Genomic DNA, 22,688 nt, shown 5'->3' with positions numbered 1-22,688 from the left:
GTCCTAGAGATGACTTTCGATGAACCTGCGCGATCACAACCAAAGTGGTGCAGACACACAGTGATTTCACGGAAGGGTCTTGGCGCTATCGGGCAGAGTTGTGCCTAACGCCGATTGTCGTAATATCACGTGAGCATTACGAGTATCCCCAAGCATCCAGCTCCGTTGCATGATTGCAGTTACAGATACGCTTATATACTTATTGCGCATATTTGTACGGTAGACGAACGAACATTCAATGCATTCATGCGGCCGCCAATCATAATTGATAGTGGTGACCAGTCCCAATAGAGCAACCTCACTTTCGGCCGGATCAACGACGCCGCCGTGTGCGCTAGTGGGAAACTTGTCGCAATATTGGCTCGCTAAGCGACGGACCCAGAGCAAATCAAAGATTGCAGGTGTTCAGCACTAAAGAAGCACTAAAAGCACCGCTGCGTCTGCACCTGCCGCACCTCCAACACCAGCGAAAAGCACGCCGGTGCTTCAGTCAAGGTAACCTCCCTTTTGTTCACTCATTCATTTCTGCCCGTTGTCACTTCCAGCTCTCGCAAGCCGAGCAGCATCACGACGACAAGCGCGTCCCCGACACCCTCCCCTCTCTTCAATATCGCAATCAAAAGGATAATCCCACTACCACTACGCGACCTCAATAATATCCGAATATCCTCCAAATCAGACCACCACACACTACAAGAATCCCTTCCATCGGCATCAACATTTTCACTATCGAATTGCACATATTTCTTTACCGACCACTCCCTTCTGTTTCATTGAGACGTACAAGGCATGCCTTCTGCATACGCAGCGAAAGATGGAGGTGATGCAAGGAGCAAGAAACAATCAATGGCAGATCTGAAGCTCCGGAGGTTACAAGAATTGAACACGAGGCTGAAGGAAGATCTTGAGAGACCGAGGGTGAAGGTTGCAGAAGCATCTACGAGGTAGATTAACCACTCTGAGTCCTGCCACCACACCACTAACAAGTCCCTAGCCTAATAACGTACTGCAACCAAACAAGGGACTACATGGTCCCCTCAGTATGGGGACAAGTCGACAAGAAGGAAGACCCATACAACCCGCAATCTGCAGGTGGCAGCGATGGTTGCTGCTCTGTAATGTAATTTAACGGCCGATCCAGCATATGGCGCATGGGGTTTTTATGATTTTACTTGCTACCAGTCCTCCATGGTTGAGCATCTGGCAGCCACAAAAATTTCAGTTTTCAATGTTGAATGTTTTACCAGACCTATCGGGAACGAATCTTACGGCTTCTTTGCTCCGATCCACAGTCATATTTACTTTTTCCCCAGTCGGCGATGGTAGGAGGTTGAGCTGATTGAGGTAGACCTGCGAGCCTCGAATACGGCCGAACCTGCGTCAGCCATGAACAATAAAGCCTCTCTACGATCCCTTGACGAAGAGACGTATTGCAAGTGAAGGGTGGCGCATTGAAGGATAAGCAGTTCAAAATAGAGTCGTCCGGCAGGTGGATACTTTCATGGCTGAGTTCCCACGCAGTGTTGTTGCCTGAGACGACCACAAGCACCGAAGATCATATCGCGACGACCTACGCAGGTGTTGACAGCGAATTTGGAACAATGGTAAGGCGATCGTTGCAGGGCATCGCGAGGCTCCCAATGTCAACTTGACATAAACCGGCAGTCCAGATCAGAATATCAGGCATACGTCCAAAACCACAGCTGCATGTTCTCACCTGATACAAGTTCTCTGCCGAATTCTTGGTTCACTCTCTACCATATATTGCGCGTGTTTCTTCCCTTCGCCTTACCTCCCTCCATCCCTTTACAAGCATTCCACCGCACCAGCTCGACGCAACGGAGGCACCGACAAAACGACCCCTGCACCCCACCAGTCCAGCCCAGCCCGATCCCAGATCCGACATCCTGTCAACCAAGTGACACGACCTGTACAATTTCGCAATCGTGTAACCCCCAAGTCCAGCCTAACACAAACAAGCCCACCAAAGACCCTTGTGGCTCCTGCCAGATCAAGCCTCGGTGTTTCGGACTATCTCTGTGTTACCCTCCACAGCACTATGTACCTAGATAGCTCGAACTGTGAGTGACAGCTGCGGTGTCGTGTTGACATAAGTTCCGAGGGTGCGGTTGGAATTGGAAGGTGCAAGTCAGTGGTTGACGTGAGTTTGCCGTGCTTGTGTGCTTTTGGAAGGTACCTCTGTTAGCAGAAAGAGGTCCGAATTAAGGTTGTCCCTAATCATCGTGAAGTTGTCAGGACAGGCGTGAACAATTGAGTTGCTTACTACGACCGGGTTTATACGTTCAACATTCCAATAGTGCGCATAGCAAAGGTAGCAGGAACGGCTCTGTGATTCGTAAGGTGCATACACGCGAGCTCAACTGCCAAGGTGTCGTGGTGAAGTCCATGGCCTTGAGCATCAGAAATTCCCTTGATGCGGTCTCGTTGTCCAGCCTCGGGGATCAAGTCGAGTTTGAGCCTGGTCTATCAGACAGTGAAGAACACAATCCTCGCAATATCTGCTTACGATGCCGCTTCCTAGATTTCAACTATGTTGGGTGGCACGAGTCTGATACGGATGAGAGTAATGGCTACCTCCTTACCCGTGAATACAGTGCCATCGTGTCAAGCGCCACTAATTGCGAACTTTGCGACCAAATTGTCAGCACGGTTCAGAACTGGTTCCAAACGCGATCTGCTTCGCAACGTGATCAGCTCGACCTTCCCAGGGCTGGCGTGGACGTCAAACTCGAAACAGACTGGCACGAGCTTAAAAGTTCGAAGAGCGGAACAGGTAAATATGGTCATTACAGCCGCATCAAGGTTCATCTTTCAGTCCCAGTAATAAACAAGGGTGGATCAACCAAATCCGCAAAGCACCCAACCTTCTTTCTTCAGCGGGCGCAGAACGATGAAGGAACTTCTGAGCCCGAAATATATGCGGGACGAAAGCGTCCACTAATAGCTGACCTAGGGTTGTTCAAGCAGTGGAAAGACCTTTGCGACGAGCATCACGGCAACAAATGCACTGCCATCTTCCAAACGCCGGATAGGGTCATACCTCGTCTGATTGATGTTCAACAAAGATGCGTCGTGGACGGCACGAAAGACGATGCCTGGTCTGTCTTAGCTATGTCTGGGGCCAGGCTCGCACCCTTCGTCTGTCGCAACAAAATGCTACGAACCTCTACAAGCCAGGGTCACTGACACGCGCAATCCTGCCTAACATCGTCGAAGACGCGTTACAAATCACTGTCGGCCTGGGCAAACGCTACCTGTGGGTGGACGCTTTGTGCATCGTACAGGATAACGACCAAGACAAGGCCCGTTTTGTATCGAGGATGGACTCAATCTACGCCCGTGCAAGCGTTGTCATCGTAGCTGCCACCTGTGTCGACTCCAATTCTATGCTCCTGGGGGTCAGACCTGGGACGCGACAATCAGAGCCCACACCGTTCATGATCCAGGATGTCAAGCTTGTACAATGCCTTGACCCGGTTGATGGAGTTGGTATCGATCTTCGCACCGGACGAAGCAGCGCATATCTTGGTACAACCACATGGGACACACGAGCCTGGACCCTCCAGGAGCGTTTCCTCGCCTCGCGATGCCTTGTCTTCACAGACGAGCAAGTATTCTGGGAATGCGAGGAATCTTTCTACTGCGAAGACAGCTTTCGCGAGATCCCACATGTCATACGCAATGCGCGCCGCACATCTCTCTGTGGTGGCGAGCTCAATCTGGTGTGGAACACGGACGGTCCTGTCTTCGATCACTACTACCGTACACTACTCGAGGAGTACTCTTGCCGAGCCATGACCAACGAGAAAGATGGCCTGCATGCGTTTTCTGGTATTATTCGAGTCTTCGAGAGCACGAGACACGAGCAGTTCTGCTGGGGTTTGCCATGTGCATATCTCGAATCGGCGCTTGCATGGGGTCATCCGTTTGAGCATAAATTAAAGAGAAGACACGGCGACTTCCCGAGCTGGTCTTGGACTGGGTGGGTAGGTGATGGCACAGGCAAGTTGAGCAATCAGAATCTGCATATGCAGCGTCTTGGGCTGGAGTTTTATCATTTTGTGGGTGGGAAGGCAGAAGCCGAGAGACTGAAGCAAAGTGGTAAGCAGGATTCAGAGCACGATCTTCTGGCCGAAGGGTCAGATATTCTTGCACGGGGCCAAAGACACACAGCAGTGACGGAACGTGATTTGCCATCCGATCTGTTCAACAGATCCTACCGCCTTCTCGCTTTCTGGACAGCATGCGCTACCCTCAAAGTCAGTCAAAACTCTCCGCTGAGCACGAGGCCAGATTCCCGCGACGCCTTCGAATGGGAGACAATCATGATACAGGGCGACCGTGACATTCGTGTTTCTTGGTCGCAAATGCCGCTGCTCCACAACAAAGATGAGATAGAGGTCATTGCTGTGGCTCAAAATAGAGGTAACTGGGACGGAGGACATATCGCCAATGGTGCGATCGGAGTCATGGTCGTGTCTTGGCTGGGAGGCGCCGCCTATCGTGAAGGCTTCGCTTGGATTGCAATTCGTGACTGGACTAGCTTGGCTAGAAGGAGCTGGAAGCTACTTTTCTTGGACTGATGGTTGTACTTACGTCAACAACACCACTTTCACAATGTAGATGCCAGTAAGAAGGTGACGAGTCTGCGGTGCTACTGGAACGACAGTAATTCTGAGCCGAGGAACGTGAATGTATAAATACAACGCGTCCCCAGTCAATTATGCAAACCTTTGCAAAGCAGTAGCTTGCAGATCCCGCCCGTGTGCTAGATCAGCAAGCCATTCACAAGAAGGCGCTTACAATCACTCTCCAGTTGATAGAACAAGCCAGCACTGCTTCGCTGGAGCGATTGTGATGGTCCGCCAGAAGAGCTTCTGGGGAGGACTTAGAAGAGCGGAGACCGCCAAGCATTGGTAGCCTATGAATAGTGGCTCTCTTATCAATTACTCGGTATCATGATGTTGGGACATTGACAAAACGACCATCTACCCACGACCTCGAAGGCATCAAACCCATTCACTACAGGACGCTGCAAAGTCACCGGACTCTCGTCTCGTAAACCGACTTGTAATATGGAAACCGCAACTGCCGTCCAATTTCCGAAAATTGCAATCCGCTTCTGCGTCCAATGCAAATGGAATCTCCGAGCCGCCTACTTCGCCCAAGAACTCCTACAGACTTTCTCAAACACCATCGGTGAGGTATCACTCATTCCAGTCACAGGCGGTGTCTTCACAATCACACTTTACACCAACAGTTCTGGCTCTGAGAAAGCACAACCGACGATATCAGAGACACTGATCTGGGATCGGAAGCGAGATGGCGGGTTTCCGGAGACTAAGGAGCTCAAGAACAGGATTCGAAATGTGATTGATCCGGAGAGGGACATGGGCCATGTGGATCGTGCTTTGAAGAAGGGGAAGCAAGAGCCCGAAGCTCAGGTCGCTGATTTGACTCCGAGCGCGAAGCAAAACCAGCCTGAGAACAGCAAAGCCGCCACCGATGAGAGCTCGAAACAAACTGACCACTCGGCGCACAAAGCTACGGAAGCGGCGCCACAAGACTGCGAAGAGTGCAGGGAAGCTGCGGGTGAAGATGCGTCAAACGCGAGATCTTGATTATCCTATCCAAGACCCCCTCACAACACGATTGGCCACACCACCGAGCTCAACGATCTTACTTCTCCGGCGCAAGCTGACCTTCCGTAGGGGGCGTCACAGTAAACCCCGCGTTTGTGGCCCAAGCAAGCGAATTGAACTCTACATACTGATAATCGATCAACCCAGCCTCATTGATCGTTGCCAATGTGAAACCCTGAACATATGGGTCTGGTGCAGTTGGTCCACCAATACCATAGAAGCGCCACTGCCAGACGAAGGTGTTACATTCGACAACAAGGGCGAGGGTATCGATTTGTGGAACGGGTGGGGAGGAGAGCGTGTTGGTGACGTATGTCTCGCGGTCGCTGTAGATGACTGTGCCGACCTGTGCGGATGTTAGTGGCATGCTCAACGTGATATGGAGGAGCAGAAACTTACTGGGTCACCACGAAGTGAGTTGATCGAGTCCCCATACTCAATGATGGCTGGGTCGAAGATCTCGAAGGCGGCGGCTCGCGATTCCTCTTCTGTACCTTCCAGATGCTGGAGGAAGATGATCTCCTTGGCGACGAGTTCTTCGACGTACTCGCGGCTGACGCATTTGTCCTTGTCACCTCGTCTGGTCAACACGTTCAGGTTGTCTGAGGATGGCGTTGGCGCGGCCAGAGCTGCACCAGCGAGTGCCAGAGAGGCGATGGTTGTTGTGAACCTCATGTTGGGAACAGGACTCGAAGCGACTGCGTTTGTGTTTGGAAAGTGAGAGCAGGTTTGAGGCAGGTGCAAGTGTTAGGCTCAGAAACCAGATCTCATTCTCACGACAGTACATGGCAACTTATATACCTCACCACGCCTACCTTCGGTATCTCAGCCTCTAGCTCTAGCTGCACCTGTAGCTACAGCTACAGCTCCAGCACCTGCAGGCTCAGCAGCCAAGCTGCATGTCTCACCTGTCATACATGAAGCTCAGAGCTATGATATCACATAATTGGCCCCGATATAGGCATCACCCGCCACACTCGGCACAAACGCCAGTCAAAAAGCAGCATCTAGTCAGGATGCTCGGCAGCTGCGATTCATCAGCACTAATCGGAAGCACCAACAGAACCAAGAACTCGGATGCGACATGGACATTCCTGAGGGAGCAGTTTACCTTTCTTCCCCGCTTCATCGACACGTGCGAACGTTAGATCCAGGCACAAGATTTCAAAGCTTCCGGAGCCAGTGATGATGAGCCTATCTCCGCTCGAGCCAAGACAGCCAAGAGCTCATTCTTGGTCAGGCGTGCAGCCAAGACTTGGGGTTCGGCAAGGTGTTCCAAGTTTGGGGGGTCTAGATTCTGGGCTTCTTGTTTGTGCGTAATAATGCTATGCGGAAGAAACCTTCCGTGTGGTCAACATGCAGCTACGTATGTGGTCAGAAAATGGTCCTGTCGAGCCTGCTTGAACGCTTTGTCGGGGCCTATTCATACTCGACCTTCAATAGCTACCAGAAGGCGAGCACATTGCGTCGTGGCAGCAAGTGCGTCGGCGTGGCACCGATGTGCTTCCGTTGTCCCATTTGCTGCTCGTGAACGAAAGGGCTCGAAAACAACCAACCACTCATCCAAGACCAAGACCAAGAACAACAACTGTATTCCGTATCTGACGCTCAGCAGCATGAACAAAATAAAATTCCAGTTCTCAGATATGGACGATACTCAGCGTTCTTGCAACATCGCAGAAAATAACTCATGCCATTACCCCCCCTTACAAGCTCTATCTCACACATCATACAACAACAGCCTCCCTCCCGCGTCTCGCATTCTCTCCTTCCCCACACTCACCCCCTCTCATCCCCATCCCTATCTATCTCCCTACTCTCCTTCTGCTCCCCCCTCTGCCTCGGCAACCACCCACCCAGCTCCGTCCCAGTCGCACTCCCACCCACCTCCCGTTTCCTTCCCTTCCGTCCATGCGCAAACCCAGAATGTCTATTCTCGCGTCTGTTCCTCTCCTCTCTTCGCTCATGCCAGTCGCCCCTTCCGTATCCCGGGACGCGTTGCTGGGTATTGCAGCTGTAGACTTGCGAGGCTGGTGCTGGTGCTGGTCTGGGGATGTACGAGATATACGGCAACTCCGAGGTAGCGCGCTCGGTATCGAAACCGGTATCGTCTGGTATGCTAGGACAGGTGCATGACTTTTGATTCGATGTTGAGGGAAGCGGCTGGTGCTGAACTTCTTTTGCGTCTACATCTCCCCTTGAACCTCGCTGGTCGATGTTCCACTGGTTCACAACATGCATGGGCCAGCCGCCGAGCATGTAAGACGGCCTGGTTGATGGTTCTCGGTAGAGGCCTCGTGCACAAGTCCCCGTGTAACGTCGATCCAGCGGCGACCGCTGGTTGTCACGATGATGATATGGATCGCGGAGCGCGGACAGGACTTGCTCGAGCAGGTGGAACACGGGGTCCCTAGAGGTAACTTCCGACGTGTCTCCATGGTTGCAATGGCAACGGCCATGCACGCCAGATCTGAGCGAGTGATATTCCGACGATCGAGATCCTGACCCACCACGTTGTCGTTGTAGGCGCTCGGTGGTGTTACTGAGATTGGAACCACGTGTCGTCGAAGGATATGTGACCGATCCAGCTGCAGCGCTCGACCTTGAGCAGCCACAACCTCCCCTCAATCCGCGCCGGTTACCATCTTGCTGCTCATGCTCACCAACACTCAACCTCTCCATACCCACCTCTATCTCAGACTCCCCACGCGGATCACTAACCACAAGATTATCCGTCTCAGGTAGAAACGGGTGCCCATGGCCCCGCGGCGCAGACCAAGACTGACGCAGTGGACTTGATGTTGAAGCGTGTCGTTGCCGGCGTTGAGCTCCAGGGACGGTGCCGAAGTATGGTTGCTCTAAGCCGAAGGCGGGGGGCTGATGGTGGAATGTGTCGTTTTCCGCGTTGTTGGGTGTACCACCCGATGTGTTCTCGGTATGGCTGTCTGAAGGTCCTGTGTTCTGATTGTTGTCAGGTTCATCGACTGAGGCGAGATTAACTCGGAAGTCGCGATTCATGGGGCTGAGTTCGTGATGATCATGTCCGACTTGACGTGAGACGTTTCTAGGACCAATAGCGTCCCGGTTCCTACGACCGTGCAGAGCGATACACTCCTGCACACACGGCTCCGGACTTGGTTCCGGTGGCCAGCTCTCCAGACTACTCGATGTACTCGTGCTCGTGCTATCGTCATCGTAATCGTCATCCACATCAGATCGGTCATCATTATCGCCCGTCTGATCACCAGCAATATTTCCCCGCCGTTCATACCCAGTACGCCTGCCACGGACAACCTCACGTATGTTACGGTCGGTATCGAATGGGTACGGCTGAAGATCTGGATCTGCATCCCCACCACCACCGCGAAGACGAGCGCCTCTGCGAGGTAAGCCACCTCGTGGACCCAGTTGAGCTGATTGCAGTGCATAGCGCCTTGTGAGTGCACATGTACAGTGTCTGGTAGGATGAAGGCATATCCTGCATTCGCCATCTCGAGCGGGTCGTTCGCTGCGAGGAGGCGATCCGTTGGCTGGTTGTGTTTGTGGTCCTGGTGGTGCCCTTGACGCTGCCACATCATCGTTACTGCCCGGGAGCGGAGCTGTAGCAGCGTCGCCTGGGTTCTCCACATTCTCAGCTTCCCAGATGAGGTATGCGTCTAAAGGCGTCAGTGGTTGTGCTTGAGGTTGAATCATTGCTCGATGGCCTGGATGAGTATGCGGCACCCTTGACTCATTCCAGCGGTCATAGTCTTCTCTGCTAGTTCGGGGGTCATACGCTTCCCTGCTGGCACTGGTTGAACGATCTGGCGGGTCAGCTGTGCTTGTTTGCCCGAGCCACCTGTACACTTGAGCGTTCCGGTTCTTGAATGCCCTCATACAGGGACACTCTTCGGCTAGTCTGCCGCAGCCCGAACAGTACATACCCGGATCCGGTACTTGTTCATATACGTCGTCCATGATATGCTCGAGGTCGAGGTCAGATGCGTTTCCGGCGCCTCCTCGCATGCGTGGCGCTGTCGTATATGAGACGCCATGTTCACGCACACCAGCATGATGTTCGTCGATGCCTGTTCTGTGGAAGAGCTGACCTTGTGCACTTCTTGATCCAGATGCAGCTCGTGTACCAGCAGGTTGCAGAGGGCATTGGCAGTCATTGCACCTCTCCTTCTTCTTGCCACATCTGAAATGTTTCTTTTCCCGTTTGCAGACTGCGCAGATAGGGACTACAGTGGTATTTCTTCGTGAAGAGCTGCGATTCGCGTTGAGTTGACTTTGCTCGTCTTGTAGAGGAACGGCACCTCTCTGAGCCCAACTGTGCCTTCCTCGACCTGGCTCTGGACGTGGAAGGTGGCCCGCTTCATGCGCATCCGAGATTGCTCGCACCGGCCCGTCACGTTCGATGTCGTTGCAATCGAGGTTAGCATTGATCCTACCAGTCCGTCGTGAGCTTAGCGAGTGATAGCAGGCACTTCCAGTTCTCCTATCAGAACGTCCTTGAGCTCGTTCGTCTGTGTCATACGCGTCAGAAAACGCCGCTAGAGGTCCATCTCGTTCGAGGGTATCAAAGTCAAGGTCAGACAGCCTTCCTGCGCCTCCACGAAGACCATATCTTTCACCTTCATCGTTTCTTCCACCTGTTGGACGATCCTCCTCGTCCCCATCATCATCGCTGTCACTGCTCTGACCCCTCCTCTCGTCATCGCTATCACCCAGTCTAGGCAAAGTTCTGTCATGGACATTGTCGCACCTCGAACAGATACAATGATGAAAACTGGGGAAAGCTGGAGATGAAGGCGCAGTATCAACAGCAACGACATGTCGATCGCGACATCGTGGACACTGGCAGGGTTGTAGTTCTGGTTCTCGTTCCGAAGGTCGGTGTGAGGACGTGTTCGCGCTACCACTACGTGGTGAAGGAGGCGGTAGACGCTCAATTGGGAAGCGCCTCTGGTCGGTGCGGTGGTGATATCGCGGGTATACGAAGTTCAAAGTCTGTAAATCACCTGAGTCTGACCTTGTCCTTCGCAGATGGGCCGGTCGTGGAAGCGGGATCGGGTTTGGACTGTGCCTTAAGAACTGGTCGTTCGCCGCTGTGGCTGGCGCAAAGTCGCTGTAACCGACACGATGCTCACGACGCCGCTGCGGTGTTTCATGACGGATTGAAGCATGATCTTCAAGTTCCTGTCCACCATCAGAAGCCGGGCTGCTAGGCGAATCAGAACTGTTCGCCTCCAATATGGTCTCTAGAGGTGATCCGCGGAATGCCAAGGATCTCGATTGACGTCGACCTGCGAAGATATCTTGATGTCGAAGGGCGCTGGTGACCGGTGCGTTTGGCCTTAAGTCTGGAAACCATCCTTGACTGGGCAAGTAGTCTCTTACTTCATCGTCGGTGTCCACACCCACGCTTCCCTCCGTGGTCACATTTTCGTCCATGCCATTGTGTGATACCCTGCCAGACTCCGCTCTTATTGAGCCTGCAGTGCTATCTCCAGCTCGCCCAGCAGGCATACCATGGTGACCTATTTGGTGTTGAGCTTCGCGGGCCGCCATATGTAGCTGTACCCGGCGCAATTGACAACGCAGGACTTCTTCAACGCTCAGACGGTCTGTTGGTAGCCCTTTATGTTCCTCACAGAAGGCCAATGACGTGCAGCAAGGGCGAGATGGGTTGTCTAGGATTCGTTGTGACGGCAGAGCAGCGTGTAGCCTCCCCATTGAAAGTTGATCCGTTTGTTGCCGAGGACCATCGCCGATACCCTCGTTGGAACAGGGTACTGCTCGAGCTCGGGGTGCGCCATGAGCGTTACCGCCATCATGTACGTTCGCGTGGCCAGCAGGAGTGTTTATATGAGTCTGATGCGCAGGCGGCCAACCCACCGTTGCTTCTTCGATCGGTCTTCTGACACCGTTCTCGATGAAGTACCCTGTCTCTGCTGGGCGGAAAGCCTCACCACTATTTTGACTCCCTCTCTGGGCTGTTGTTGACGCTTCAGCGGACGCTGGATTGCGAAATTCATCAGACGATGTCTCCGATGCAGTTTCCCAGTCGTCATCATCGTCCGCATCCTGCACAGTAGGCTGTTGATAACGGTAAACTCGACGGTCGTCGTCCCCTCCGCCACGAAGGAAGCATCTCCGAGCGGACCATATTCGTAACCCACTGCTTCCGTTGTCTCGGCCAGGAGACGGATTTTCGTTTCTATGATGCACGTTCCCACAGTGCCGACATGTACACCTCCGATGAAGCGGGGATGCGTCAAGGGTCAGGAAGTCATTGCTACGTCTTCTGCTGTTTCCCCAAATATGATGATTGAGGCATTCAGGACAGCAACATCGGCTACGGCCTGGGATACCCGCAGCAGCGACTTCGCGTCTGGTCATCCGCTGATCGTTCCGAGCGGGAAGATGCGTTTCATGAGGTAGTAGTGGAAGTGCAACCGGGAATGCAACGACATCACCTGGATCAGTGGCAGAAGCTGGAATTGTTCGTGGCCCTGAATGCTTACTTGGGTTTGCAGAAGCAATTTGCGAGAGGGCCCTAAGCCTTTCCACTTCCTTCTTCCACTCTTCGGGCGTTAGACTACGTGATCTGCTCCAGACCTCATTTGATCCCCGCTCGAGCGGCGAGAAATGTGCTGTGGCTCTCTGGCCATCGTTGCCATTGTCGAAGTCATGCTTGGGCTTAAGGGTAGCATTTCCGGGGACATGCGGGAGATTGATCCCAACTCTTGGACGTGGACGTGGGCGTGGCCCAGGTGTATTAGGTATCGGTATTGGTCGTAACGGAGGGCGAGGACGAGGAGGCTGTTGTCTATTCGAGTCTTCAGAGTCGTCATTCGACGTTGCAGATGATGAGGAGACCCATTCATCAGCATCGTCATCATGGTCTTGGGGGTGTTTCGAAGTGGAGGTCGGACACGAGCTGGGTAATACAACTCTCGACCTGCGTCGAGGAAAACAGATTGGTGTTCCACTACCTCCACGTAGACCCGAGCTTCTGCCTTGGGATGCAACTACTGTCGAACCGTCATCATAAACAGCCGCGTTGGACCAGCTATCATTCTCAGTGGCCGCTTTCTTGTTGACCTTACTACTAGCTGCCTGTGTTGGGTTAGCACTTACCACGGACGAAGCAGGAGCTTGAGCTATGGCCGCAGTACGAAGAATGTCGTTTGTTGTCTGGTCGAACCCGATATGCGTATGTCCAGCTGTGCGAAGAGCTCGTATGTTGTGTTCGAGGGCTCTGAGGTTTACTCCTGTCTCCAAACCAATTTCCTGCAGAGCTTTCGTGGAATGTCGCTGCGGAGGATAAGTTGCTGACAAGAAGGAAGTGCCACTGGGTCGTGTGGCAGGAGCCTGAAGCGGCTTAGATGTTTGACTGCGTTTGATCTGAGGGCCAACACTGGAGGGAATGGGCTCCTTGCCCGACACATTAGAAGTCGCAGTGGCTCTGACGCTAGTGGATTGTGACTGTCTCGCATTGTTCTTAGATGCGATCTGGGTCCGGTCGGTCTCGCTGAAAGGAAGAGAAGATGGTCGTGGACGATTATTTGGAACACTTGCTTTCGGTGGAGCTGGTTTGACACCAGACACATTGCCAGTTGACGTAGGACGGCTCTGTGAAGCCGCTGCTTTCTTCCTCTCAACCGGTTGATTCACAATATCTGTCAGTCGCCTATGTTGTTGACCTGATGCCATCGGATACGATGTCGCAGGTGGCTTCGCCGGGCTCGCCTGGACAGCCTCTCTTCGGCGAAAATCCTCCCAAGCTCGATCTCTTGCAACGCGTTCTGGGTGGTGGCATTGCTGATGCTGAGGATGAGGCGGACCACCACCTCGAAGACCAGATGGCTGAGCTCCTCCAACATTCATGTCTGCGCCATGCTGCTCCGAGGACACATTGGCTCCATTGGTAGGTAATGCACGTTTCATAGCCTCAATAGCTTCCTCGCTCGTGACAAACATGACCTTACCATTGAAGACATTGGTTGCATGAGCAGCTCGCTCCTCTTCAAGTTGTGCTTCCTGTCTGCGAACTTCTCCCCACATCTCCTCAAGCTCCTCCTTCATCTTCGCCAGCTCCCGCCTGTCTTCGCCTCCGCTCCTCCATTCTCGTAGACGCGCCTCTCTCTCCCCAAATTGATTCTGCAACAACCGTTGCTCCTGTCTATACTGTTCTTTTTGCCCCGGGTACGGTCGTGGAACTGCAAGCGGAGATTGCAACGAATTCTTGCGCATGCAGCACTCGATACAATTACCCCCTGGACCGTGCGTTACAGCATTCGCGGTGAGAGATGGTACAGACGGTCCGTCTTCCCAATCATGCGGTGCCCGACACATACAACTCATAACAACGAAGTCAGTCCCGGGTCTCATAACCTCTGCCGATACAGCACCTCTTCGACCTCTGACCGGTCGGACCGGCAGCTGACGCCCTGTTGGCTTGACTCCAACCCACTTGATATCGCTATCTCGAATCCCATTCGGGTCTTGCAGGTACTGGCCGTCTGAGCCACGGAAATCCCAGCCGGGAACCGTACGGGTTGACCTTCGCGAAGCTGGCGGCTGAGTGGAACTGTTATTGACAGTACTAATGTCGGATGGCGCCATGTCATTGGCAGGAAGACGACGTCTATACTCACTTTCAAGCTTTTGGGAATAAGTCTCGGGCATATTAGCGCTGAAGATCGAATACTGCTCCTGACCCCTTCTATTAGAGTTGCGATGTCGATGGTTTGCTAACATTGCCGCGTCGGCATCTGTGAGGTGCCCATTGATATTTTCGACCTCTTGCGTTTCAACGTAGCCGGAGCTAGGCTCTGCAACAAGGCTGGGCGCAAATTCTTCGTAGAATTTTATTAGTCGCTGATGTTGTTCTGCGCTTGTAGAGAACGGCTGCGTCGGACTGTGTGGTTGCTGACCATCTGGTCGGTACCGTTGTCGAATCGCTCTTGACTCAGCGATGATCTGGAGGATACGCTCATTATCGTACTCGAGGAGGTCACGGAGTGTGGGCTCTTGTTGAAGTTGTTCTCGAAGCAAATCTGTCGTGGGTCTGCGTTGCAATTTTGGCCTGGTTGCTGAGCTCGACGTTAAGGAAGAGCTGCCATAACCAGAAGATGATCCAGACTGATGACCTCGTCCTGCTTCTTCATCTGAGCCTGGTGTTCTCTGTCTCCAATGCATGTTCAGCAAGCCTGTCCACCATCCACCCATCGTGCAATTCCGATTAGTGCCTAGGTAGTGTTCAATCGCAAACCATTTCAGAACCATTAATCCGATGATGGCTCCTGCCACAGCGAGAAGAGTAGGAAAGATGGGCATGCAACATTGTCCTGAAAGGTCGATATGGTTGTTGTTGATTACCACGGTTGGGTCGCGAGCGAGGGCATATGTTGGGAGAGATGAGGGCAGAGCTGAAACGCTGTGACCATGAGTGGCTTCCGAAGCCAACGTTGGCGTTATTGCAAAGTCGACTGGATGCCAGAACTGAGCGATAGCATCATCAGGGAGAGGCGTTGTACTTGATGTGGCTACTGGGGTAGGTGCGTAATCGGCGATGGTGGGTGGAGGAAAGGCATAGCCTGGAGGTTGGCAATTGATGTATTGGCGATATGGCAACTGGAATGGTCCGTTGATGGTGGTGCAGCTGGTAGCACCCGATGGAGAAGTGGTGAAGGCCATGGCGTTGGTCTTTGGATAAGTGTAAGCTAAGTAGCTGTTCTTGTTAGTGGTTAGTTCTGCTGGTGCAATACTTCCTGCTGTCTGTGGTTAGCTGTACTACAATGATGAGGCATGAGGGCATATATGGACGAAGGTACTGTTCGACCTCAATCAAAAATTGATCGCAAGCAAGGTCGACGTGAACGACCATTGTCCGTGACGATCAAACCGTCCCATTGCATGCAGAAGGGTATCGCTACGTTAGGTTCTGATCATGCTGTATTGGTGGCTGCACCTGTAATGGCGTCAAACATCCTGCTGTGGTCTTCTTCGGGTATTCTTGACCAACACCTCTGCAGAGGCTCCTAGGCATCTTGCTCCAGGGCGACATCGGCAGCAGTTGCGGGAGGGCCATCAGGTCTCCGTTCCTGCTCGTCATCTTCTGTTGGATGCGACTCTGTTGGATCCTCGCTTGTGGTATTGTTGGTGGGTGCGGTTGTTTGTTCACCACCAGCAGACGGTCTGCCAAGCGGTTCGTCTTCATCTGCGTCCATTTGTAGCAGGAACGTTTCCCACAGTTCAATCAGCTAAAGAATGTCAGTATCGTTTCCCAATGTTGGATGTAGTGTTTGGCGTACCTCTTTCTGAGCCTCCACGGCGCCCTCCAAGAAAGTCTCAACGCCGCTCTTGAAGTCTTCCACCTTCTCCCGCTCAAACCTCTCCAGCTCATTCCGCATCAAGCGACCCATGTCTTCGAACAACAGTCTCGCCTGATGCGCCCGCTTCTCAGCGTCGCTCACGCTAGCAGATACCTCATTTAATTTATCCTGCTGACTTCTGCCCTGTCTGAGCAACTTATCGTGGGCATTCCTCCTCTTCTGTAGTTCTGATTCAGCAGCATGCCAGCTGTGATATGCTTTCTGACGCTGACCGAATGCAGTTTTGACACTTCCTATGAGTCTTACATATTCGTCGATCGTGATTCCGAGTGTGAGGACATCTTGTTGTGCCTGACGCGCGTAGAGCTCTTTTATCCTCACTTGCACGTCTGAGAGACCCTGAAGAGGACCGGAGAAGGTTGGGCTGAGCTCGACTTGTGCAAGTTGGCCGAGGGACATGGCGAAATCACCAGCAGCTTCGGCGAGACCTTTCCTTTGTATGATAACTGTATCGAGGGCTTTCATAAGTGCTTTCAATTGGTTCTCCAGCGCATCGAGGTAGATCTTCCTGTCGTGGAACCAGTCGTCGTGCTCAACGAACTTGCCAGTTGAGCTTCCGACGTTGATGCCTATCGCACTCAGCATGCCCTTATTGCTCTGGTCTAGTAAAGGATCCCTATTCTCTTTATTCTTGACATCGACATTAAAGGCTTCGCTTTCGAGGAAAATCTTGAGATCTGCATCGTGGTGGAGGATAGGGTGGGCGGCGATCTTGTTCAGCATGCGCTCGAGGGCCTGTCTTCTCGATTCGACGAATTCGGTATCGAAGCGGCCGACTGCTTGTTTCTCTGGAGGAGGAGGAATTACCACGCCGGGATTGTTGCTGTGTAATGAGGTGTATAGCCAGAGGAAGTCTCGGTATCTGCGGGAGACTGCGAACTCTGGTTGTTTATATGCTTTGGATGAAGTCTGTCCCTGTCAGTCTTGTATCACCGGTACGATCCCTCGTGCCTACCTTCGTTCTGACTTGGTAAACAATGTGACTGCTCGTGAGATCGCCAACCTTGTGAGGATCTCCTACCAGGATATCAAAAGTTGGTTTCGCGGCTTGTTCTACGCTCACGCTCGCAGGAGCTTGCCGTATACTGCCCTCCCGTGAACCTGGGCCCTGGATGGGCGGGGCACCCCTTGACCTGATAGACAGTGTATCCCCATTATCTCCAGCTGCGGAAAGTGGTCTGCCTCCGCTCACTTGTCTCGCACTCGGCTCTTTCCTCGGAGGTGTCGGTGCTTGATCAGGCTGTGGTGGTGCGGGCGAAGGAGCAGGGTCAACAGCTCCTAGCGGTCCTAGAGGATCTGCTTCATCATCGACCGACTGTAATATCGTCGACTGCGCGAGCACTTTCTTAGCTGGAGCTTTCCTGCCGCCTGGTGTCCGGGTCGGTGCGGGGGTCGGGGTGTCTTTGGCGGGCTGGTTGGTTGCTGTCGCTACTATTCAGCTGATCAGGTTTTGCTGTGTCGGTGCTGTAAGGTCGACTTACATGGATTATTGTCTTCTTTGGCGCTGGGTGATTGGGATTGAGAGCGAACGTCTAGCTAGTCAGCATCGGCGCATTGTATAGATGGGAACCACACACCGCCCCAGGGTGAGTCGTCCATGGTATGCTGCTAAGTAATAGGTGGGCGCGTTTTCAGAGTGCTCGTGCTTGTACAACTATTGCAGGTAGTTCGCCCGGCACCTTCCATGCTTGAGATCGGCGGCCTGCTGTTACCAGCGGAACTAATGCATGTCTGGCAATTACAGCCAACCGTAGTTCATCGTTCTTGCTCCGACAGTGAGTCGTATGAGCCCTCGCTTGAGTCCTCATCACTACTTACATCTCATCATGGACTACAAAGACGAAACGTTGCACATACATGAGCAGAGAGAGGCGGTCGATGATGAACATAGCTCAAATTTCCGATGGACCTCATCTCAGCAATCTGTGCTAGAAGCTTTAGCTACCAACGGGATTCCATCCAAGCGAATGTCCTGAGCTGTTCGCCTTCCCCATTGGTACAGTCGAAGTTCCCCAGATATGGTCGGTATATTGTCTAGAATTGCTGTACAGATTCATAATAAAACATTCGCACCTTCCTCCCTCTTATAGGCCACGGCGTGCGACATCCTCCAGCTCCCACGTCCACACAGAACTCAAGGCTGTGACCACAGTTGCATTGCGTATACCTGCTGTGTCCCACGAGCATATCCCCACAAATATCAGCGTGGCATTGATGATATGTCCTTAGGCCATCGCAGCTCAGCAACGTGTGCTTTCATACACAACTCCGACCTTTTGCCTCGAAGCCGGGCTCGACCACTGTATGCCCATATGCGCTCGTGCCATACTTTGACCACCCAGGTGCCGTCCCCAAGCCATGCTGGCTTCAAACCACAATCTCACAATCTGTACATAAGAACCCTATAGGCTGCTTTTGCTGGAATGGTCCAATCTATATCCTCTTCCTCGCAAGCTGAGCAGCACTCCCCTTATCCGCCTTCCCAAAATTACTAATCATCTCCAACATCTGCGCATCATCCTCCTCAGCAAACATAGCCTCAAGATCCTCATCAGTAGGCTCCTTGCTTTTCTGCTTAACCGCCTTCTTCTCGCTCGCCGGCTTGTCCGGCTCTTCTGTTGTATGCGCCGTTGTATCCTCGCCCGCACCAGTATCCTTGCCTGCATCGAAGCTCCGTCCAAACCGTGCTCGGAACCCAGCAAGTCGTCCTGCCTCGTCCTCTTCCACATTCAGGAGCTCTTTACTGCTTGGGTTCCATAGGGGTGCATTCCGTGTATCTCTGGATGATCTGTAGACTGGTCGTGGGGATGTCGTGCGCATGGTGAATGCTGAGCCGTCGGAGAGGGTGACGAGCTGTGTGAAGGTGTAGGGTCTTTTTGGCCGTTTCAGCAGACGTGCGTGTCTACATGATTGGCATATGTATGTCGTCGAGGATTGTGAGGAAGGGAGACTCGGCAAGGCCGTAGGTCGAAGTACGGGTCGCAAGGCAAGCGACATGTTGGATGGGATCTGCTCAGGAACTCGTGTATGGCTTCAACAGCACCTTAGGTGATTGGCGCAACGTCGACAGTCCAGGCCTGTTTGACGATCAGCCCTTGTGAGTAGCAGCAGGCTTCGGACTCTGGGAGTATTGTCGTCCTCGGTTGATTCGTCGATGCTGTGATGATGCTCCCTGTTCTTCATATCTCGAAAGTTGTGAACGCGAAAACGACACCGCGCCGAGTCACGTGACCTGTCTCCTGCGTTGTCTGGACCATGTTCCTGCCTTTCCCTTCATCTCCTCAATATCTCAGCTTCTCATTGTGTACACGATCTCATGTCGGAAGTGCGCTCGAAGCATACCTACCAAGCACGCTGCATGTTCTCGAGCCCGGCGAACGCCCGTTGACAGTGCGCGAGAGCCGCCTCGCTCTACGATAAACTACATGTACTTCGATCGTCAGGCTGTTTGTACCAAAACTTGACCTTCTGAAACATTTACATTTGGTCTTGCTTTCCCTCCCAGCCGTCCAATCTTCTACCGCGTGCTCATCTCACCGTAGGCTCGTCAACCACACCTGTAGAGGCGCTCTCTCACGACCCCTAGCTTCAAGGTAACAAACAAAAGCCGCATTGCTACGCAGATCACTCCTAGGCCATCGAGATCTGTCATAAACACGCTACGACAACGTACGCTCTAACCATCACACACGAAGCCGCTTCAGCAGCCATGGCTTCAGCAGCAGAAACTCCATCTCAAACACCGATCCCAGCCACGCCTCGCTTCAAGATCGAACTCGAATTCGTCCTCGCCCTTGCCAACCCGGACTATTTACAGTATCTCGGTGTGACGATGCCACATCTCTTCAACCCATCTGAGAACACCAACAATACAAAGCCAGCAGCCTTTGGTGCCAAATCAAAGAAGGACAGCGACAACTCCGACGCAGCATGTTTCGCCAGGTACCTAGAGTACCTCCTCAATTACTGGCGCAAACCAGAGTACTCTCAGTACCTCACTCACCCAGCTGCGACCATCCGCAATTTAGAGCTACTACAAAACGAGCAGTTCCGGCGAGATATCACACATCCAGCTTTGCGTGAGAGGCTTGCTGAGGGATTTGCTGGGTTTGCGCCATATGTACCGCCTGTCCCAGAACAGCAGCCGCAAGATGGCGAGCCTGGAGAGGGCACCGGTGAAGCAAATGGCGTTGCGGGCAATGACGTATGAAGCAGAAGTTAGATACGATGCCGGCACGCCAGAGAACAGGATGGTATCGACTCATGTATGAACACTGGCGCATATGATTTGCTAGGCCTGGAGGATACCAAATCGCAAAACAAGGAGGATAGGAAGAGGTGATTTCCTAGCTAGTCTCGGCTTTTGGCCTTTTGCGAGGACTAGTGCTACAAGAGTGTCATGTTTAGATAGTTCGGGGCGCAAAAGAGGACAACGCTGCAGCATCCTCACACGTAAATGCGCAGTTCCGTGGTTCTTCCTCTTGAAATTCGTTAAGCAGTTCAACTTTCCTCATGCCGTTAGCAAAAAGTCCGGACAAAAGTCTTGGCATTCTGTGACTGCCAATGACGCATGAAGGTGGGCTGCGACTGCCCGTGACGCAGAATTTCCCATCGCTGATTCACACTGTGACTCTTCTTCAAGCCGCCACAAGCACAACCTTGCAGTAGTAGACCAGAATACCAAATTCGCGTTAGCGCATAACAATCTCAGTGCCTTCTACAAACTATAGAAACAAGTCGCCGTCCACTCAACCTCGTCCTCCACCTTCATGAACACAATCTCAAACAAGACACCCACGCCGAAGCAGATCTAAGCAAACCACCATCCAAACCCCTCTTCCCTAAAAATACCACCACTACCACTACACCTCCCAACCCTCACCACAACCACAATCATGGCCGTCCGCGCAACCTTCGAAAACTCCCAAGAAATCGGCGTCTTCTCCACCCTCACAAACTCCTACTGCCTCCTCGCCCTCGGCGCCTCCGCCTCCTTCTACAGCATCTTCGAGTCCGAACTCGCCGATCTAATCCCCATAGCCCAATGCACCATAGCCGGGACTCGAATCGTCGGGCGCCTCACAGCCGGCAACCGCAAGGGTTTACTCGTTCCCACATCGACCACGGATCAGGAGTTACAGCATTTGAGGAATACACTGCCTGATAGCGTCAAGATACAAAGAATCGAAGAGAGGTTGTCTGCGCTGGGGAATGTGATTTGCTGTAACGACCACGTTGCACTCGTGCATCCTGATCTCGAACGGGAGACGGAGGAGATCGTGGCTGATACACTGGGTGTTGAGGTTTTCCGGCAAACCATAGCCAGCAACGTCCTAACGGGGTCGTATATGGCACTTTCGAACCAGGGCGGTCTAGTCCATCCGAAGACGTCGATACAGGATCAGGATGAACTCTCTTCCCTCCTACAAGTACCACTCGTCGCTGGATCAGTGAATCGGGGGTCAAGTGTGGTGGGCGCGGGAATGGTCGTGAACGATTGGATGGCGGTGACGGGGATGGATACCACGGCGACGGAGTTGAGTGTGGTTGAGAGTGTGTTTAGGCTTGGGGAGGGTGCGCCGCCGGGTGTTGATGGGTTGGATCAGAAGATGAGGAGTAATAAGGAGAGTATTGTGGAGAGTTTCTATTAAGTGGGATGAGATGGTTCGGAATATCTCAGAAAGAACAAGGATGTTCATACGTGGTTTTTGGGCTGTTGGCTCGATACAGACAAGCAAAGAGGTATAAGCTGCGTACAGCATTGTCTACGGACTGCAGATTCGCTCCTGCAACACGCGATGGATGTTGTTATAGACCAGTTATCACGTTAATCACGAATGGTTCACGATGGCAAGGCAAGGCGAGCCGCATGGATAGTACGAGAAGGGGCATGGTTCGCTTGAAGCCGATTGAGCTCCTGCAAGTGCCTAAGCATGGCAGTATGTAACCATGAAGATATGAATTGTATGAAGGCAGAAGAGCAGCCGAGTCGGTCAGAATCCAATATTCCAGATCGCCAGTTTTCTTTGCTACATCCAACATTGTGCTCTCGATGCTTGGATGTTTGACAATGTTCACTCGGGATATTCGTTACACCTATAATGTAGTATATTCAATTTGCAATGAGAGCATGAGATCCTGAACGTTCTTTTTTCCGCAATGGGACACATCCATTCCTTGAAGCCCGGCCTATGAGGAGGGAGGAGGAACCTTGAACGGTTTGCGCAAAACTGATACAAAGTGTGATACATCACACCCCTACCTCTGCTACCAAGGGCTACCGATTTCGCACCTCCTACTAACTAAGATACTGTATACTAGATTCATCACCACTCAAGATCTCTCTAACCCTGCTCACTTTCAACCTCAACTTCAACTCCCTGACCACTCCAGCAGCTCTTTCATTATCACGGGCCACGTTGGCAGCCAGACAGTGTCAGTGCCTTTACTGATCTTGACTGCCTATTCATCGTTTCTGCCCAACATCACGGAGACAGCCAATAACTCAGACCCGAGTTGACGACGTCCAGTGTAATCTTGCGTTCTGTCTGTTCTATTAGACGGTCATGTCCACCGATTTTGCTCGACGTCTGTAGTGATGTGCGATTTCCATTGTAGTGGGCCCTACAAGGTGTGCAGT

General features: G+C 52.6%; 7 protein-coding genes across 7 annotated transcripts; 3 read left to right on the top strand and 4 right to left on the bottom strand.

The window, feature by feature from the left end:
- Positions 1 to 3,086: 3,086 nt before the first annotated feature.
- On the top strand, positions 3,087 to 4,604 carry PMZ80_007280 (uncharacterized protein; the record flags this gene model as incomplete). The annotated part of the gene is made up of 1 exon (XM_064875688.1): positions 3,087 to 4,604. One exon carries the CDS (start codon positions 3,087 to 3,089, stop codon positions 4,602 to 4,604), a length of 1,518 nt encoding a protein of 505 aa, XP_064728953.1.
- A 492-nt stretch (positions 4,605 to 5,096) lies between these two features.
- On the top strand, positions 5,097 to 5,642 carry PMZ80_007279 (uncharacterized protein; the record flags this gene model as incomplete). The annotated part of the gene is made up of 1 exon (XM_064875687.1): positions 5,097 to 5,642. One exon carries the CDS (start codon positions 5,097 to 5,099, stop codon positions 5,640 to 5,642), a length of 546 nt encoding a protein of 181 aa, XP_064728952.1.
- Positions 5,643 to 5,700: 58 nt separating this feature from the next.
- Positions 5,701 to 6,338, bottom strand: PMZ80_007278 (uncharacterized protein; the record flags this gene model as incomplete). The annotated part of the gene is made up of 2 exons (XM_064875686.1): positions 5,701 to 6,009; positions 6,063 to 6,338. The coding sequence occupies 2 exons, from the start codon at positions 6,336 to 6,338 to the stop codon at positions 5,701 to 5,703; spliced, it is 585 nt and encodes a 194-aa protein (XP_064728951.1).
- A 1,104-nt stretch (positions 6,339 to 7,442) lies between these two features.
- Positions 7,443 to 15,350, bottom strand: PMZ80_007277 (uncharacterized protein; the record flags this gene model as incomplete). Its single annotated transcript, XM_064875685.1, has 1 exon — positions 7,443 to 15,350. One exon carries the CDS (start codon positions 15,348 to 15,350, stop codon positions 7,443 to 7,445), a length of 7,908 nt encoding a protein of 2,635 aa, XP_064728950.1.
- A 344-nt stretch (positions 15,351 to 15,694) lies between these two features.
- On the bottom strand, positions 15,695 to 17,647 carry vps5 (Vacuolar protein sorting-associated protein vps5; the record flags this gene model as incomplete). Its single annotated transcript, XM_064875684.1, has 4 exons — positions 15,695 to 15,916; positions 15,968 to 16,957; positions 17,052 to 17,470; positions 17,626 to 17,647. The coding sequence occupies 4 exons, from the start codon at positions 17,645 to 17,647 to the stop codon at positions 15,695 to 15,697; spliced, it is 1,653 nt and encodes a 550-aa protein (XP_064728949.1).
- An 834-nt stretch (positions 17,648 to 18,481) lies between these two features.
- Positions 18,482 to 19,045, bottom strand: PMZ80_007275 (uncharacterized protein; the record flags this gene model as incomplete). Its single annotated transcript, XM_064875683.1, has 1 exon — positions 18,482 to 19,045. The coding sequence occupies one exon, from the start codon at positions 19,043 to 19,045 to the stop codon at positions 18,482 to 18,484; it is 564 nt and encodes a 187-aa protein (XP_064728948.1).
- Positions 19,046 to 20,943: 1,898 nt separating this feature from the next.
- Positions 20,944 to 21,699, top strand: TIF6 (Eukaryotic translation initiation factor 6; the record flags this gene model as incomplete). Its single annotated transcript, XM_064875682.1, has 1 exon — positions 20,944 to 21,699. One exon carries the CDS (start codon positions 20,944 to 20,946, stop codon positions 21,697 to 21,699), a length of 756 nt encoding a protein of 251 aa, XP_064728947.1.
- Positions 21,700 to 22,688: the final 989 nt, after the last annotated feature.

Source organism: Knufia obscura (genome assembly GCF_036327395.1).
Source record: "Knufia obscura strain CCFEE 5817 isolate CBS 148926 chromosome Unknown scaffold_8, whole genome shotgun sequence".
NCBI classification, from domain to species: Eukaryota; Fungi; Ascomycota; class Eurotiomycetes; order Chaetothyriales; family Trichomeriaceae; genus Knufia; species Knufia obscura.
The sequence above is the reverse complement of the archived record's forward strand: the minus strand, read 5'-3'. Positions and strand labels throughout refer to the sequence as shown.